The 16,060-nt window shown below is 38.0% G+C and overlaps 1 protein-coding gene across 1 annotated transcript in view; it reads right to left on the reverse strand.

The window, feature by feature from the left end:
• The window catches only part of SLC2A13 (solute carrier family 2 member 13), a 141,711-nt gene that overhangs the window by 71,431 nt on the left and 54,220 nt on the right, over positions 1-16,060 (reverse strand). The window contains 3 exon segments of the mRNA XM_043968651.1: positions 2,070-2,178; positions 15,697-15,736; positions 15,738-15,906. Coding sequence (XP_043824586.1) covers positions 2,070-2,178; positions 15,697-15,736; positions 15,738-15,906 — 318 coding nt within the window.

A 16,060-nucleotide genomic window follows, 5' to 3' on the forward strand; every position in this document is an offset into this window, starting at 1 on the left:
TTTGCACAAAATATTTATAGCATATCTTTTTGTGGTACATAAGAATTGGAAATTAAAAGGATGCCCCTCAATTGGGGAATGGCTAAAAGAAAGCAATTCAAATAGATAAATGGTCAAAGGATATAAACAATTTTCAAAGGAAGAAATACAAATTACCAATAACTACATGAAAAATGCTCCAAATCATTAATAATTCGATAAATACAGACCAAAGCAACTATGAGGTCCTATTGTACACCATCAAATAGACAAAGTAAACCAAAAAAAGTATAAGTTTTGGAAGAGTTGTGGAAAACAAGTACATTAGGTATGATTGTAATGGAATAATATTGTGTTGTAAGAATGATGAGATGAAGAATTTAAAAAAACAGGAAAAACTTACATGAATTGATGCAAAGTTCAGTGAGCAGAATAAGGAGAACATTGTATACAGTAACAGCACTATTGTTGTGCATGAATCAGCAATACAATGACCTAAGACTATACCAACATATGTAGAAAAACCTGTTGACAAGATACAGGAATTCCTGTTAAAAAAAAAATAAAACAAAACAAAGCAAAACTGGAAGTATAAGAATAAATTAGCTTTTTAAAAATTGATAATCTCTTTAAACAAACCTATAACAGGTATAAGCTAGAAGTCTTTCAGTAAGATCAGGGATAAAGCAAGAATAGCCATTACTGCCATTATTATTCAACAGAGTGCTAGAAATGCTAGTGATAGCAATAAGACATTAAAGGGAAATTGAAGGAATATGCAAAGACAAAAGAAAATTAATTATCACTTTTTGCAGAGGGATAGTTTACACTGAGAAACCTAAAAATAAACTAAAAAACTAATTTAAATAATTAACAACTTCAGCCAAAGTTTCAGGGTATAAAATAAATCTAAATAAATCATCAGAGCTTATATATATTACCAACAAAATCAAGCAGGAAGAAAGAGAAATTCCATGTCATAAAATAACTATGGACAGTATAAAATACTTGGGAGTTTATTGGAGAAGATCCACACATGAATTTTATGAACACAATTATAAAACATTCTTTGCATAAATAAAGCCATTTATTATTTGTTTATTAAAATTATTTAATAATTGGAAACATATTTTTTCTTAGAAATGCTATCTACCTTTAGATAGAGAAGTATGGGATTCAGAGTACAGAATGAAGTTTTTTTTTTTTCTCCTGGACATGACTGACAGAAGAATATGTTTTGCTTGACTTTATTTGTAAGAAGTTTTGTTTTGCATACTTTCTCAAAGGGTAGGAAGGAGAGATGAAAGGGAAAGAATTTGGAGCTGAAAATGAAATAACATTGAATTTTAAAAAGACTCAGAGAAGTTGTCTAGTTAGAGCTATAAAGTTAGTATAAAGTGGCAGTCAGAATTAGAACCCAGGTTTGTGGCCTCTATTATTTTCTCTGCACCACAAATTGAATCTATTTATAAGGTATGGTCACAAAGCCATCATGTGGTAAGATGACACACACACACATGCATACACACACACACGCTGCTCACTCTCTCTCTCTCTTTCTCTCTCTCTCTTTTTGCTAGATCACAAATACTACACCAAGAAGTAGACTAACTATGTATACCCATTCCCTCTGTAAGTTCTGGGCTGCAATTTTTACTCTGTAACAATCAATGTTATGCCCAATAATACAGGATATCTCCAAAGTCTTACTTTAGTTTTAAGCAATGATATTTATTATAGCTTGATAATAATATGATCTCATTTAATAGCAATTAAACTTAAAATTGAATTAAGACTTTTGGGATACCCTGTCAAAAACAGTAATGGGTAAAACATAATATAGCAAATGATAAAGGTAAATTAAATTAATAATTATTTTAGCCAAAATAAATCACCTTACTCTAAACTACACTTATCTAATAATATCTAATATAAAGTTTAACTGAATAAACCAATGCAGTTAGCATATAACAGTAATTTCATAGTAGTCAATAAAATTTACTCATAAAAACTCCTTCAAATGATTTTTAATGTTGAAAAAACTCCAAATCAACAATGATTCCATTATAAAGCCAGAAATGAATACATACATGATGGTGTTAATGCCTGATAACTGTTGGAACATTTGTAGGCCACAACCCACAATTAAAGCTCGGCGAGTTGGAGGATAAGTCAATATTCTGTAGATCACAGGTCCAGCTTAACAAAGAAACAAACAGAAAGAGAAGTATATTCATTAATTCTTATATTAATGGTCTACATTGAAAGAATTTCCCCTAAATTTCAATAAAATTCAGATGACTCAATTTTGTTTAGGTACTTCTAAATAGAACAAAACATCTAAATGTACTTTTCCAGGATCGTTGATATTGAACATCCTTAGGGATAAACATGAGATCAACATGAGAGAACTTAGGAAAAAGGATTTCATGGAAACCTTGAAGAATTACATAGTCAAGACCATTTGACAGACCTAAATTTTATCTCTTTAATTTCTTAGTGAGGCACACTTATCAAACATTCACTTTAAAGTTTGCTACTTCTTAATGTTTAAAAATCTACACTTTGTGTAGGAACTAGAACTTCCATTCCTAAATACAAAGTCACGGGTAAAACTTTAAATATGCCATGTGAACAACAGTATCTATGCTAGTTCATAAAAATGCAAAAATGACTGCAATATAATTTACAAACTTTTAGGAATTTTGGCTCTAAAATACAAATGATTAAAAGTTTCTAAAAATGGAATGGGTTATTTGTGTGTAATGAACTCTCAGTCACTGGAAGTCTTTAATGGAGGCTGGACGATCATTAATTCAATTTAACATGTTTTTTTTTAAAGATGACTTTTACTTTTGTATTTTGAATATATCCATTCCACATTCAGTACCTAATGTAATATCATCTTAAAAAAATCAGTGTAGCAAAACTAACCAGCACACTCTACATATATGAGAAGTTATATGATATTCAACAACTACAATGGAGCAAAGAAGTTAAATTTTCTCAAGCTTGATCACCTTAATTAGAAAGACTTTAGTTTGGCTTTATTATTATTTTCATTTGTATTGCTATAGTTAATGTATATATAATTTCCTTGATCTGTATCAATTTATATGAGTCTTACCAGGTTTCTATGAATTCATTTTTATCATTTCTTTGTGGTGAAATAGTTAGTATCCAATATAGTTAGATGCTACAATTTGTTTATTCATTCCCTAAAAGATGGGCATCTATTTTGTTTTCATTTCTTTTTTCCACAAAAATTCTTATCCCTCTGTGGATTCTTGACCTGACCAGCCTGTTTTCCTGCCTGCCTGCCTGGGGGAAAAAAAAAATTCCATTCCTTTCTCTCTGCCCAGTCTTCTGGACTAACCTGAATTGCCTATTGGAGTAGGAGAGATACCACTCCATTGCACTTCCTACAAGGGCTAGCTACCTGATCGTGCCTGATGGGGAAAGAAACAAATGCCATTTTTTTCCCTCCAGGGATATCCTACCTGAGCTTGCCAACCAGAGAAAGTGACAGATGTCATTCTATTCCATCACTCTGCCTGGTTTCATTATTTGAACCTGCCCCTACTTGGGTTGCCTATCAGAAACATCATGTTTACTCTGCCTAATTGAATAACAAAGATGATGCTCTCATAAGAAGAGAAGAGATTAGGGATTGTATTCATCATCAATCTGGAAGTGGGGACCAGGATGCTACATTGCATGGGACTACTTGGTCCCTCTTCTGTACAACAAATACTCTTTGAGCCAGCATCCCCCTTTGAAAAATCAGTATACTATGATTTCATGATCTCACATATTTTTTTACCCTGCCTCTCACTAGAAATTTTATTACATCAACCCTCTTCCTCCATGCAAGGACAAAAGGTTTCCCCTTACTCCAGTTAATACCTTTTCAGAATATAGGTTTGTAATGTTAGTTAAATTTGCAAATGCTATAAACTTACAGAACCCATTCTTCTTCCCTGTACACCCCCTTGTCACTTCTGGTCCACTTCTGATAGGGTGCCCATTTTACTGCAAATGAGGTTTGGTATTGAACTTATCACAATATTCACTGAATTTTCTTTTCAAAGCAAACACTTCTTTATCACACCCCTGATTACCCTTGTTGGTTGTCCTATCATCCAGAATATATATATGATAAACCAGCACTACCCCACAAGAAGGGGGAGGGTTCCCTACTTCAGCAATTTCTTGGAGCTGTCTTCCAAGGGGACTTGCTTCACCAAGTTCCCCTTGATCGTTTTCTGGCTTTCCTTATTCTATCTTCTATGCAGGATCACTCAGGACTCTTTTTCTGATCAAAATGATCCAACCAACCCAAAGAAATTTTTTAGGTCCCTTTTTTTTGGTAAATTTCCTCTGACTAGAAAAGATTTGGGGGACCAAGGGGTAGAATAATTGGGAGGGGTTTTGCTTTTTTAAAGATACAGAAGGAAGATAAATTTATCTTTTTTTTCATCATGGTGACAAGGAGTTTGAGGAAAAGGAATCAAGTTCCTTCATAAAATATATATGTTTAAAAGCAGCCAAAATTTGGTAATATCCTCTTCATGGGGTTCCTAAGGAAGGGAGATTTTGGTTGGCAGGCCTAGGAATATAGGATGGGTAACAGTATGAGATGAGTTCTACTATAAATTTTAGTACCAAGATATTTTGAATGAAAGAGGCTTGTGACCTCTTTACTTATTTTAATTCAGATAGTCCAGTCTCAGGATAGACACAGGTGACTACATTAGATTTATCATGATTTGATGGATTTGATGTTCCCGGTAGTACTTGGGGCCCTCTTGATTATTTTCCTCACAGGAGATTTTATGAATTGTCCTTAACATCATTTTCCCACATTTGAAAAATGCATGTTAGGGAGCTGAGCCTGTGATACAATAATGCGATTTGGCAGACACCCAGGGCCCCACCTGTAGATTGGTTTAGAATTGATTGAATTGGGTGAGACTGAGAAACTTCAGAGTACCTACTTAAGAATGATTAAATAGAGACCACATGTGGCCAACCCTGAGTAGGGTGTTGTTCTCAGAGGCTGTGGACTAGCCATCAACAGGAGACCACTCTCAACCAATAGGGGCACACCGAGGAATCTTCTCCTTGAGAAACTAAACCAGAGGACAGATAACGCCTGCCTAGAGAGATAAGCTGAACAAATCAGACTGAGCTAGCTTGGGATTCCTACCCTTCATTCTGGTCTCCCTTACCCTGGGGAGATAAGTTTGGGTGTGGCCTGCGGCCTTTGTGTCCTGAAGAGGGATCCGTAGCCACCCCTCACCCAATTCCTCTAGTCACTACCAGTGGGGGATGGTCCTCCACTCCTCACCCAATTCCCCCAGCTACCACCAGTGGGGGATGGTCCTCTCTCACTAAAGGAACTTTTCACAGGCAGATGGTCCTCACCCCATCAGTCCTCTATAAAAGTACCTTCCAGTCTCCATGTTCCAGGAGATTTGGTACCTCTGAGCCATGTGCTTTATGCCAAATCTCCCCATGAAAAGTCCAAGGATTTCTTTCATGGTTTCCCCCCCCCCCCCACCCTTCCCTCCCTTGCCTCCTAAATAAACTATCACCTTATTCTAACTAAGTTTTGTGTGCAAGAGAGTGTAATTCTTTAAAGAGGAATTCCCAAGAAACCCCAACTCCCACCAACCCGTACCCCATTTTCCCACCATATCACTAGGAAAGGAAGTTTTTTTCTCTCTGGCTATACTAAACAGATCTAAACTAGGATGTTCAATGGTATAAGGAATCTGTTCTCAATCTCTCTCTTTACTAATTTCTAATACACTTTAATAAATACCTAAAAGCCTAAACTCTTGCTGAATAAATCGGTTGTAATTTTTAGCCAGCTTCCCCCCTCAAAACTGGGGGAAACCGATTAGAACCCACATTTAGATTTTAAACATCACAAGCCAATAAGCCAATATGGTAGAGGCAGCAACCAAATGAACTCTCCCAGTATTCCCCTCCAAACAATCTGGCCTCAGGTACTTGACACTTCATAGCTGTGTGGCCCTGGGCAAGTCGCATTAACCCTCATTGCCCCGCAAAAACCAAAAAAAACCAAAACAAAAACAAATCAGATAAATTCTGGAGCATAAGAGCCAACAAAAGGTCAGGGTGAAACATTTTTCCAGCCTAAGACAACTTAGGAGGTCCTTTGGAGAGCTCTGCGACATAGGCTAGGAGCCAGAGCAGCAGCACCAGGAGTTGGCCTTGAAAGCAACTGCACAATGAAGGCAGCAGTGGCTTCAGGAGCTCTCGGCTTCAGAAATGGCAAGGGGGTCAGAGAAGTGATCAGAAAGAGAATATGGGGGACCCTTTATTGGTACTGAGTGCAGGACCCTGCACTATTTGGCAATTCTATCCTTCATATAATGCTCTGAGTCATAGTTCCAGGGTAGAGAGGAGTGCTTGTAGTAAGTCATAGGGGAACAGGGACCTTGGTCAAAGTTTCAGGGTCAAATGCTAGCATTTGTGGCTATAGGAGAGGAGGAACCCCTCCTGGGTAAAGACCAGAATAGACCAAGAGAGCAGTGACCATAACTTAACCAGAATAATACCACCCAGGAAGCACTGAAAACTTGTGGACCTGCCAGAAACTAGCTCTGAAAACAGCCACATGAAAAAGCCTGAAGCTTTGGACAATGACTGAGAGAAATGCTTAATTTTCTCTTATATTAATAATCAATTATTAAACTAAGATTAAGGTTTCCCTATTCATATTTCCTCATTCAGAAACAAGCCCCTATAGGTCATTCAACCAGTCTCTGAAGAACATGATGATAGATGAGATTATCCAAATCCTCAAGGTAATGCTTTTTGATCTTGGGTGGAACCCAACTAGAAGACCTTACAAAAACAATCCTATCTAGGTGATAACTTGCCCTTGGGAAATAAGCCTCTGGAACCTTCCATTAGAGTGACCCAGCTTATGAAGGAGAAAACCAAACCAGAGTGATCTGGGTAGAGAAGGATTCTTTTGTCCAGATTGCTGGAAGTGGCTGAGTCTCATGGTTAGTTCACATTCTCCGGAGGAGCAGCTGAACATTTTCTTGCCCCACCTCCTCATTAATATGTTCACCCCCTCATTGATTGCTAAGCAGAGTTGATTTCCACCCTCAGGGAAACACCCTTTTCTAAAGGCTTTTAAGCATTCAATATCCTCCTGGGAGGGTCTTTTTTGTGGATAAGAGGAACAATTAAACACAACAAATTATTAATTATTTGCTAGCAATAATTAATAAATGATTAATTCCCCAGAAACTCTGTCTCTCAAAAAATTTCATTCATCACTGCCTCCCCAACCTCAGATGAGCAGAGCCCAATTTTAACATCAAGTTCAGTGTTAGGGGAAGCTAGGTGACACAGTGGATAGAGCACCGGCCCTGAGTCAGGAGGACCTGAGTTCAAATCTGGCCTCAGACCACTTGGGCAAGTCACTTAACCCCAATTGCCTCACCCCATCCCCCTAAAAAGTTCAATGTTAAAAATAAAGCTGGAAAAATGAGCAAACAACAAAAAAAAGACTTGACCATTAAAAAACTACTATGGTGGCAGGGAAGACCAACACACAAACTTAGAAGACGATGATATAAAAATAGCTACAAGAAAAATATCAAAGGAAAAAGGATACATATTAGAGGGGATATGGAAAAACTGGAACACTAATGTACTGGTGTTAGAGTTGTGAACCTATTGAGAGGATATAGGGATATGCCCCCTCTTGGCCTAATGATCAGATCTCAAGGTCTTAGAGGCCCCTCTCTGTCTCTCTCTCTCTAGAGCTCAAAAAAAAAAAAGCAGGAAGCTACTATCTCCCTGCTAAATATAGGCATATCAGCTTGAAAGTTGCCTCTTACTAGGGTCTTCACAAAGACATTATGCAGACATGACAGAATGTTTGCTGAACAGAAATTTAGGATAAGTTGCAAAATGATCTATGGCTGGAACCCTAAGGTCAGAGCACTCTGACCTAGGATAAAGATTTATCGCCTGAACATATAGTTTCAACCTAATTACCTCATCCTGCTTAAAATAGATGTCTGTAAAGGGTATAAAAACTGATTGGTTCTTTATCTCTGTGTGTCACACCTCCTGGCTGCCCCAGTGAGTGTGGTGCACCTTTCTTTCGAAAGAAATAAAACATGTGCTTTGACCTCCTTTCTCTTCGAGTCTCGATTATCGGGTCAGTGGGTGTATTTCCCATCCAACTCACTATCCAATCATTCTAGAGAACAATTTGGAACTATGCCCAAAGAGCTATGAAACTATACATGCCCTTTGATCCAGAAATACCACTATTAGATCTGTATCTGAAAGAGATTAAATAAAAAAGAAAAGGACTTATATGTATAAAAATATTTATAACAACTCTTTTTGTGGTGGCAAAAAATTGTAAACTGAGGGGATGCCCATCAATCGGGGAATCACTGAACAAGTTATGGTATATGATTGTGATGGAATACTATTGTGCTATAAGAAATGATGAGCAGGATGCTTTCAGAAAAAAACCTGGAGATACCTACATGACCTAATGCAAAGAGAAGGAAGCAGAACCAGGAGAACATTATACTTAGTTAACAGCAATACTGTATGGTGATCAATCGGAATGACTTAGCTATTCTCAGCACAACAATGATCCAAGAAGTCATCATGGAAAATGCTATCCCCCTCCAGAGGAAAGAACTGATGGATATAAATGCAGATCAAAGCATATTTTTTAAAACTTACTTTCTTTTTCTTCTTTCTTTTTTTTGTTTGTGTTTTCTTTCGAAACATGACTAATATGGAAATATATTCTGAATGATTGCCCATATGTAATCTATACCAAATTGCTTGTCAATGGATATGGCATTGAGGGGACATTGGAGGGAGGAGAAAATTTGGAACTCAATTTTTAGAAAAAATAAATTAAAATTTTTTACATGTAATTGGAAAAAATTAAATATTAAAAATAACAAAGTAATCAAAAGACCCCCCAAACCCCCAAGGATTGGTGGGGAAAGAGCCAGCCAAGGAGGTAAAAGCTAGGTGCTACCCATCTCCTTAAGAATGATCAGGGAGGGGGCAGAGCCAAGATGGCAGAGGAAAGGCAGTGAGCTCCCAAACTCATGACACGATTGCTCCAAAAAACATCCAAATAAGGTCATAGGAAAATGCCCAGAGCAGCCAAAACTCACAGAAGAATGTGCTGAAATCATCTTCTAAACAAGAACAGCTTGGAAAATCAGAAGGAGGGAGCTGCTGTGCTGATACAGGAGTTGAGCCCAACCCCACAGTCACCCTGACATAGATCCAGTCCCAGGAAGGCCTCACCAGAGAAGGAGACCCCCAGAGCCTCTGAATCAGCTGAAGCACCAGTGTCATCTGGAACTAAGCTCACAGTCTAGTGAGAGGGCTGAGCCTGGGCAGGGCGAGACTACAGGGGTCTATGCTGGTACTAAGGCAGAACTTGGATTTTTCACCCCTGCTAAGAACCAGGAGGTAGGCTTGAGTAGCAGTGGCCCAGGTGGGGGAGGGGCACAGGCTAGTCTGAGCTGACAACTACAACACATAAAGCTGGTTGATTAGCAAGTTGGTCTGGGGTCATCTACAGACCAGGGAACAGGCCAGGTGAGTGAAGAACCTGATCCTCCTTAAATCATACCACCTGGGACTTCTTAAGCTTGGGATACTGCAGCCTGGAACAGTGCCCCCACTTTAATGAGCTAAAAAGTCTAGTAAAAGAAAGGCAAGATGAACAAGACAGAGAAAGGTGAGGACCATAGAAAGTTTCTTCAGTAACAAGAAAGACCCAAGGGGAACCCTCAGAGGAAGATGTCAACATTTGGGCCCCTATATCTAAGCTTCCAAGAAAAATACGAATTGGTCTCAGGACATAAGGTGCTCAAAAAGGACTTTGAAGATAAAATTAGAGAGGTAGACGGAAAAAAATGGAAAGAGAAATGAGGGCGATGCAGGAAAGACATGAGAAAAAATTCAACAGCTTGAAAAGTCAAGTGGAAAAGGAGGTACAAAAGCTATCTGATGAAAATAATTGCCTAAGAATTAGGATTGAACAATGGAAGCCAGTGACTTTATGAGAAACCAAGACACAATAAAGCAAATCCAAATGAATAAAAAAATAGAGGGCAATGTGAATATCTTCTGGGAAAAACTGCTGACCTGGAAATAGGTCCAGGAGAGATATTTTGAAAATTATTGGTCTACCTGAAAACCATGATCAAGGGAAAGAGCTTAGACACCATCTTTCAAGATATTCTCAGGGAAAATTGCCCTGAAATTCTAGAAGCAGAAGGTAAAATAGAAATTGAAAGAATGCACCAATCACCTCCAGAAAGAGATTCCAAAAAGAAAACTCCTAGGAATATTATTGCCAAATTCAGAGCTCTCAGGTCAAGGAGAAATATTGCAAGCTGCCAAAAAGAAAGAATTCAAGTACTGTGGAGCCCCCAGTCAGGATAGCACAAGATCTAGCAGCTTCTACATTAAAGGACTGGAGGGCATGGAATATGATATTCCAAAGGGCAAAGGAAATGGGATTACAACCAAGAATCACCTACCCAGAAAAACTCAGCATTATCTTTCAGCGCAAAAAATGGGACTTTAATGAAAAAGAAGACTTTCAGGTATTTGTGATGAAAAGCACCTGAACTGAATGGCAAATTTGACTTCCAAATACAGACCCTAGAGAACCATAAAAAAAAAAAATTGAAGCTGGGGGACATACCTGGGTCATACAGTGGGTGACTGTCTTGTGTCTGAGGCTGGGTTTTGGCTGGGATCCCCCTGGGTCCAGGGGTGATGATTTGTCCACTGTGTCACTTAGCTAGATGATAACATCTTTAGGGTTAAACTGAGGGGTGAAAGGAATTCATTGGGGAAGGGGGAAGGCAGAAGCAAAATCCTACATGAAAGTAACAGGAAAAGCTTATAGAGTGGGGGGAGAGATGGGAGAGGAGCAGGGCAGTAATAAATTTTACACTCATCAGAAAAGGCTCAAAGATCTTAAACTCATCAGAGCTGCCTCAAGGAAGGACTAATAGACACACCCAAATGGGTGGAGTAATCTATTTAATCTGGGCAGTAAATGAGCCTAACACTCATCAAAATTGGCTCAAAGACCTCGATCTCATTAGAATGGATCAAGGAGGGAATGCTGTACACACTCAATTGGTGGAGTAATCTCTCTAACCCTGCAGGAAAATAGAGGGGAAAGGGATAAAGAGAGGAGGGCAAAAGAAGGAAGGGCAGAGTGGGGGAGGGGACAGACAGAAGCAAATCCCTTTTGAAGAGTGATAGGATAGAAGAAGATGAATAATAGAATAAATATCATGGGGAAGGGAATAGGATGGAAGGGAAACAGTTAACAATAGTAATCATGAAAAAGAGAAAAGGGGGGAAAATTGTACAAAATATATTTAATAGCATCTCTTGGTGGAGGGCTAAGAATGAGAATCAAGGGAATGTCCATCAATTGAGGAATGATGGAAAAAGCTGTGCTATATGATTGTAGTGGAATGGACTTGTGCTACAGGAAATGACCAACAGGATAATCCCCGAAAACCTTTGAAAGACTAATGAACATTGATGTATAGTGAAGTGAGCAGAGCTGAGAGGACATTGTGCATAGTGACAGCAGTATTGTTCAATGAGTAATTGTGAATGACTTAACTATTCTCCAAGACAATCCCAAGGAACTAATGAGGAAGCTTACTATGTACCCCCTATAGAAAGAACTGATAAAAAAAAAAACCACTTGTGGATTGTACATATATAACCTGATTGCGATCTTGTGGAGGGGGGAGGAAAGGGAGGGAGAAAAATTTAGGACTCTAAATCTTATGAAAATGAATGTTGAAAACTACCCTTACGTGTAATAGAAAATAAAATAAATGTTTGTTGAAAGAAAAAAAAGAATGATCAGGGAAATGACTTTTATTGGGAACCAGATATATACCAACAATATTAAGGAGGGAGTTGGCTCTATCCCTCTTAAAAAATGGATAAAATAGTCTCAAGTCTCAAGGCTCTCCCCGAATCTATTTCCCCCTCCCTCAGGTTGCAGGTACTGTCTCAGGCTTTCCTCTTCTTCTCAGAGGCTGGCCAGCCCTTAGATCATATCTATTCTTGTCTCTTACATGCTACATTTAAAGAACCCATGTGGACATCCACCATCATCATCATCACACTTATATAGCACTTACTATGTGCTGGGTACTGTGTTAAGTGTTTTACATTTATTTTACTTGATCTTCACAACAACCTAATGTAGTTGCTATTAATACCCCATTTTAAAGGTGAAGAAATGAGGGTCACCCAGCTAGTAAGTGTCTGAGGCTGAACAGGAGGTAGCATGTGACAAATGGGTCAAAACACCACCATGTCTTTTATTACAACATCTGCTGGGGCCCAGGTGGAGACATCTTTTTTTTTTTTTTTTTGTGGGGCAATGAGGGTTCAGTGACTTGCTCAGGGTCACACAGCTATTAAGTGTCAAGTATCTGAGGTCGGATTTGAACTCAGGTCCTTCTGAATCCAGGGCTGGCTGCCCTGCCAGGCGGAGACATCTTAATGCTCCCAGGCCAGAGTCCTAGGAATAGCCATGCCTCCCAGACCACCAGTGCTCTTTCCATCCCAGGCATCAAAACATTATAGAGGAAAAACAACCCTTATTGAGGTTCAACTTTATAACTGCTTCTGCAAGTGCATCTTCTGGAGAAGACACAGCTACTGAGGAAGAAGAAGTTCTTGACACCAAAGTCCTTGACACTGTCAAGTGGTTTGATATAAGTAGCAAACAATTCTGTTAATGGAAATGCATTAAAAAAATATTGCCAATATGTTCCTATTGCTGAATCATCTCAAGGGGTTCTCAGTGCCTATCCTTTTTGTGTATCCTTCTATTTCTTTCTTTTTTTTAAATTAATAAAGTATTTTTTCCCATTACATGTAAAGATTGTTCTCAACTTTTGTTTATACAGGCTTTCCAATTTCAGGATTTTTCTCCCTCCCTCCCCTCCCTCCCCCCCTCCCTAGACAGCAGGTAATCTGATATAGTTTATATATATATATATACACATACACACATAATAACATTAATCCTATTTCTGCATTAGTCATGTTATTAAGAGAAGAATCAGAGCAATGATAAAAAACCTCAAAATAGAAAAACAACAGCACCAAAACCAAAAGAAATAGTATGGTTCATTCAGCATCTATACTCCACAGTTCTTTTTTTTTTTTTCTTGGATTTGGAGATCTTCTTCTATCATGAGTTGCCTGGAACTCTTCTGTACCATTGCCTTGGTGAGAAGAAGTCCATCACAGTAGATCAACACTCAATGTTGATGATACTGTGTACAATGTTCTTCTGGTTCTGGTCATCTCACTCATCATCAGCTCGCGCAAGACCCTCCAGGTTTCTCTGAACTCCTCCCTGCTCATCGTTTCTTACAGCTGTGTAATTTAAGCTGTGTAATTGCTGGGTCACCAGCTTCACAGCTCTTTGGGCATAATTCCAAATTGCTCTCCAGAATGGTTGGATCAGTTCCAGCTCCACCAACAATGCATTAGTGTTCCAATTTTCCCACAGCTTCTCCAACATTGATTATTTTCCTTTTTTGTTATTTTAGCCAATCTGATAGGTGTCAGGTGGTACCTCGAGTTGTTTTAATTTGCATTTCTCTAATCAATAGTGATTTAGAGCATTTTTTCATATGGGAAAAGATAGCTTTGGTTTCTTCATCAGAAAACTGCTGTTTATATCCTTCGACCATTTCTCAATTGGGGAATGACTTGGATTCTTATACATTTGATTTAGTTCCCTATATATTTTAGAGATGAGGCCTTATCAGAAGTACTGGCCACAAAAATGGTTTCCCAGCTTTCTGCCTCCCTTCTAATTTTGGATGCATTGCTTCTGTTTGTACAAAGATTTTTAAATTTAATGTAATCAAAATCATCCATTTTGCATTTTATAATATACTCTATCTCTTGTTTGGTTATAAACTGTTTTCCTTTCCAAAGATCTGATAGGTAGATCTCTCCTAATTTACCTATGGTATCACTTCTTATGTCTAAATCGTGTATCCATTTTGACCTTATTTTAGTATAAGGTGTAAGATGTTGGTCTATGCCTAATTTCTGCCATACTATCTTCCAGTTTTCCCAGCAGTTTTTGTCAAATATTGAGCTCCTATCCTAGAAGCTGGAGTCTTTGGGTTTATCAAACACTACATTACTAATGTCATTTTCTACTGCGTCTCCTGTGCCTAGCCTATTCCATTGATCCTCCACTCTATTTCTTAGCCAGTACCAGATAGTTTTGATGACTGCCGCTTTATAGTAAAGCTCCAGGTTTGGTACTGCTAAACATCCTGTAAATTTTTTTTCATTATTTCCCAGGATATTATGATTTTTTGTTTCCTTCTGCTATTTCTAAGCCAGTCTCCTTTTATTAACTATTGGATGGACCTACACATTTTTCATTTTGTTCCAGAATCAAACCTAAACTATCAGGAGACCGTCCTGAGTTCAGCCCAGAACACGGCCCACTTTTGTTGTCTGTTTCTTACCACCATTATAGTTGAAGCTTTAGTTGGATTGGGAGGTAGACTAAGGAGAAAACCCTCTTGTACACCAGTGTCTTTTTAGAGACATTCTCCAGGCTGCATTCTTGATTTTCCAGACTTTTTCTACAGAGTCCCCAGAAACCTTTGCATCCTGGAAGTTCACTCCACCCTGGACTTTATACATTGGAAGTACCAGCCACTAAGTGGCCTCCACCTCTGATTGGCTGATTCCACCCAGAACATCCACTTTAAGGAGAGCATCCAGGCCAGCCAAGTCTTCATTTTCCTCCTGTATATGCTCTTCTCTCTCACTTTCTATTCCTTCCCCTTGATCTCCCCACCCTATATCTATAAATTGAGAAGGTTAGAGTAGATGGACTTCAAACACTTTTGAGGAGGAATAGGGTAACAGAAGATATAAAATAGAGTAAATATCATGGGAAGAGAATAGGATGGAAGGAAACAGTTATGTGATTGATTATAATGGCAAAATGTATGGTACCTACTTTGCTGGGCTATTGTAAAGAAAATTCTTTGTTGAGTTTAAGGTACTATATAAAGTTATGATGAACAGGATGCTATCATAAAAACCTGGAAAGACCTACATGAACTGAAGCAGAGTGAAATGTACTGTTTACAAAATAACAGCAATAGTGTAAGATGATCTGCTGGGAAGGACATGGTTATCTTCAGCAATGCAATGATTCAATATAACTCTGAAAGACTTATGAAAATTGCAATTTATCTACAGAAAAAGAACTGATGGTATCTGAAAACAGATTGAAGCTTAATTTTTTTGATAGTTCCTTAATCTGAAGTTTTGTTTCTATCTGTTTTCTTTCACAAACTAGCTAATGTAGAGATGTTTTCCATGACTACTCATGTATAACTTATATTGAATTGCTTGATTCCTTGGGTTGGGGGGTGGGAAGGGAGAAAATAAGAGAAGTTGGAACACACAAGTTTTAAAAATTGATGTCAAAATTTGTTTTTATATGTAATTTGGAAAATAAAATTCTAAACAGAAAATAAAATAAAACAAAAAATTTTAAAAAAGAATGAAACCCCTCTATGTACTTTTTATACAAAAAATATAACTGTAAAACCAACATACCTGAACCAACTTCTTTTTCCTCCTCTTCAATATTGTTTTTTGATACTATCATATTCCTCATCAATTGTCTGGTTGCCTCGTATCTGTGACAAAATTCTCCGAGCTTTCTGAGTCTGTCCTTTCTGAATGAGCCATCTTGGGCTTTCCGGTAGAAAGAGAAATCCAAGGAACTGTATTGTTGCTGGGATAGCTGAAAGACCCAGCATATACCTATCAAAAAAATAGAGCTTTATGACATCTAATGTTATTAGCAATAAAGCATAAAATAATCATGTTGGTCACATTAAAGATAACTTCAAATGAATCTAAATAGATTTATTTTCTGTATATTATATGTACTTGAACCTCTTTCTACTATGGGTCT

The sequence above is a fragment of the Dromiciops gliroides genome, chromosome 5 (assembly GCF_019393635.1).
Source record: "Dromiciops gliroides isolate mDroGli1 chromosome 5, mDroGli1.pri, whole genome shotgun sequence".
NCBI lineage: Eukaryota > Metazoa > Chordata > Mammalia > Microbiotheria > Microbiotheriidae > Dromiciops > Dromiciops gliroides.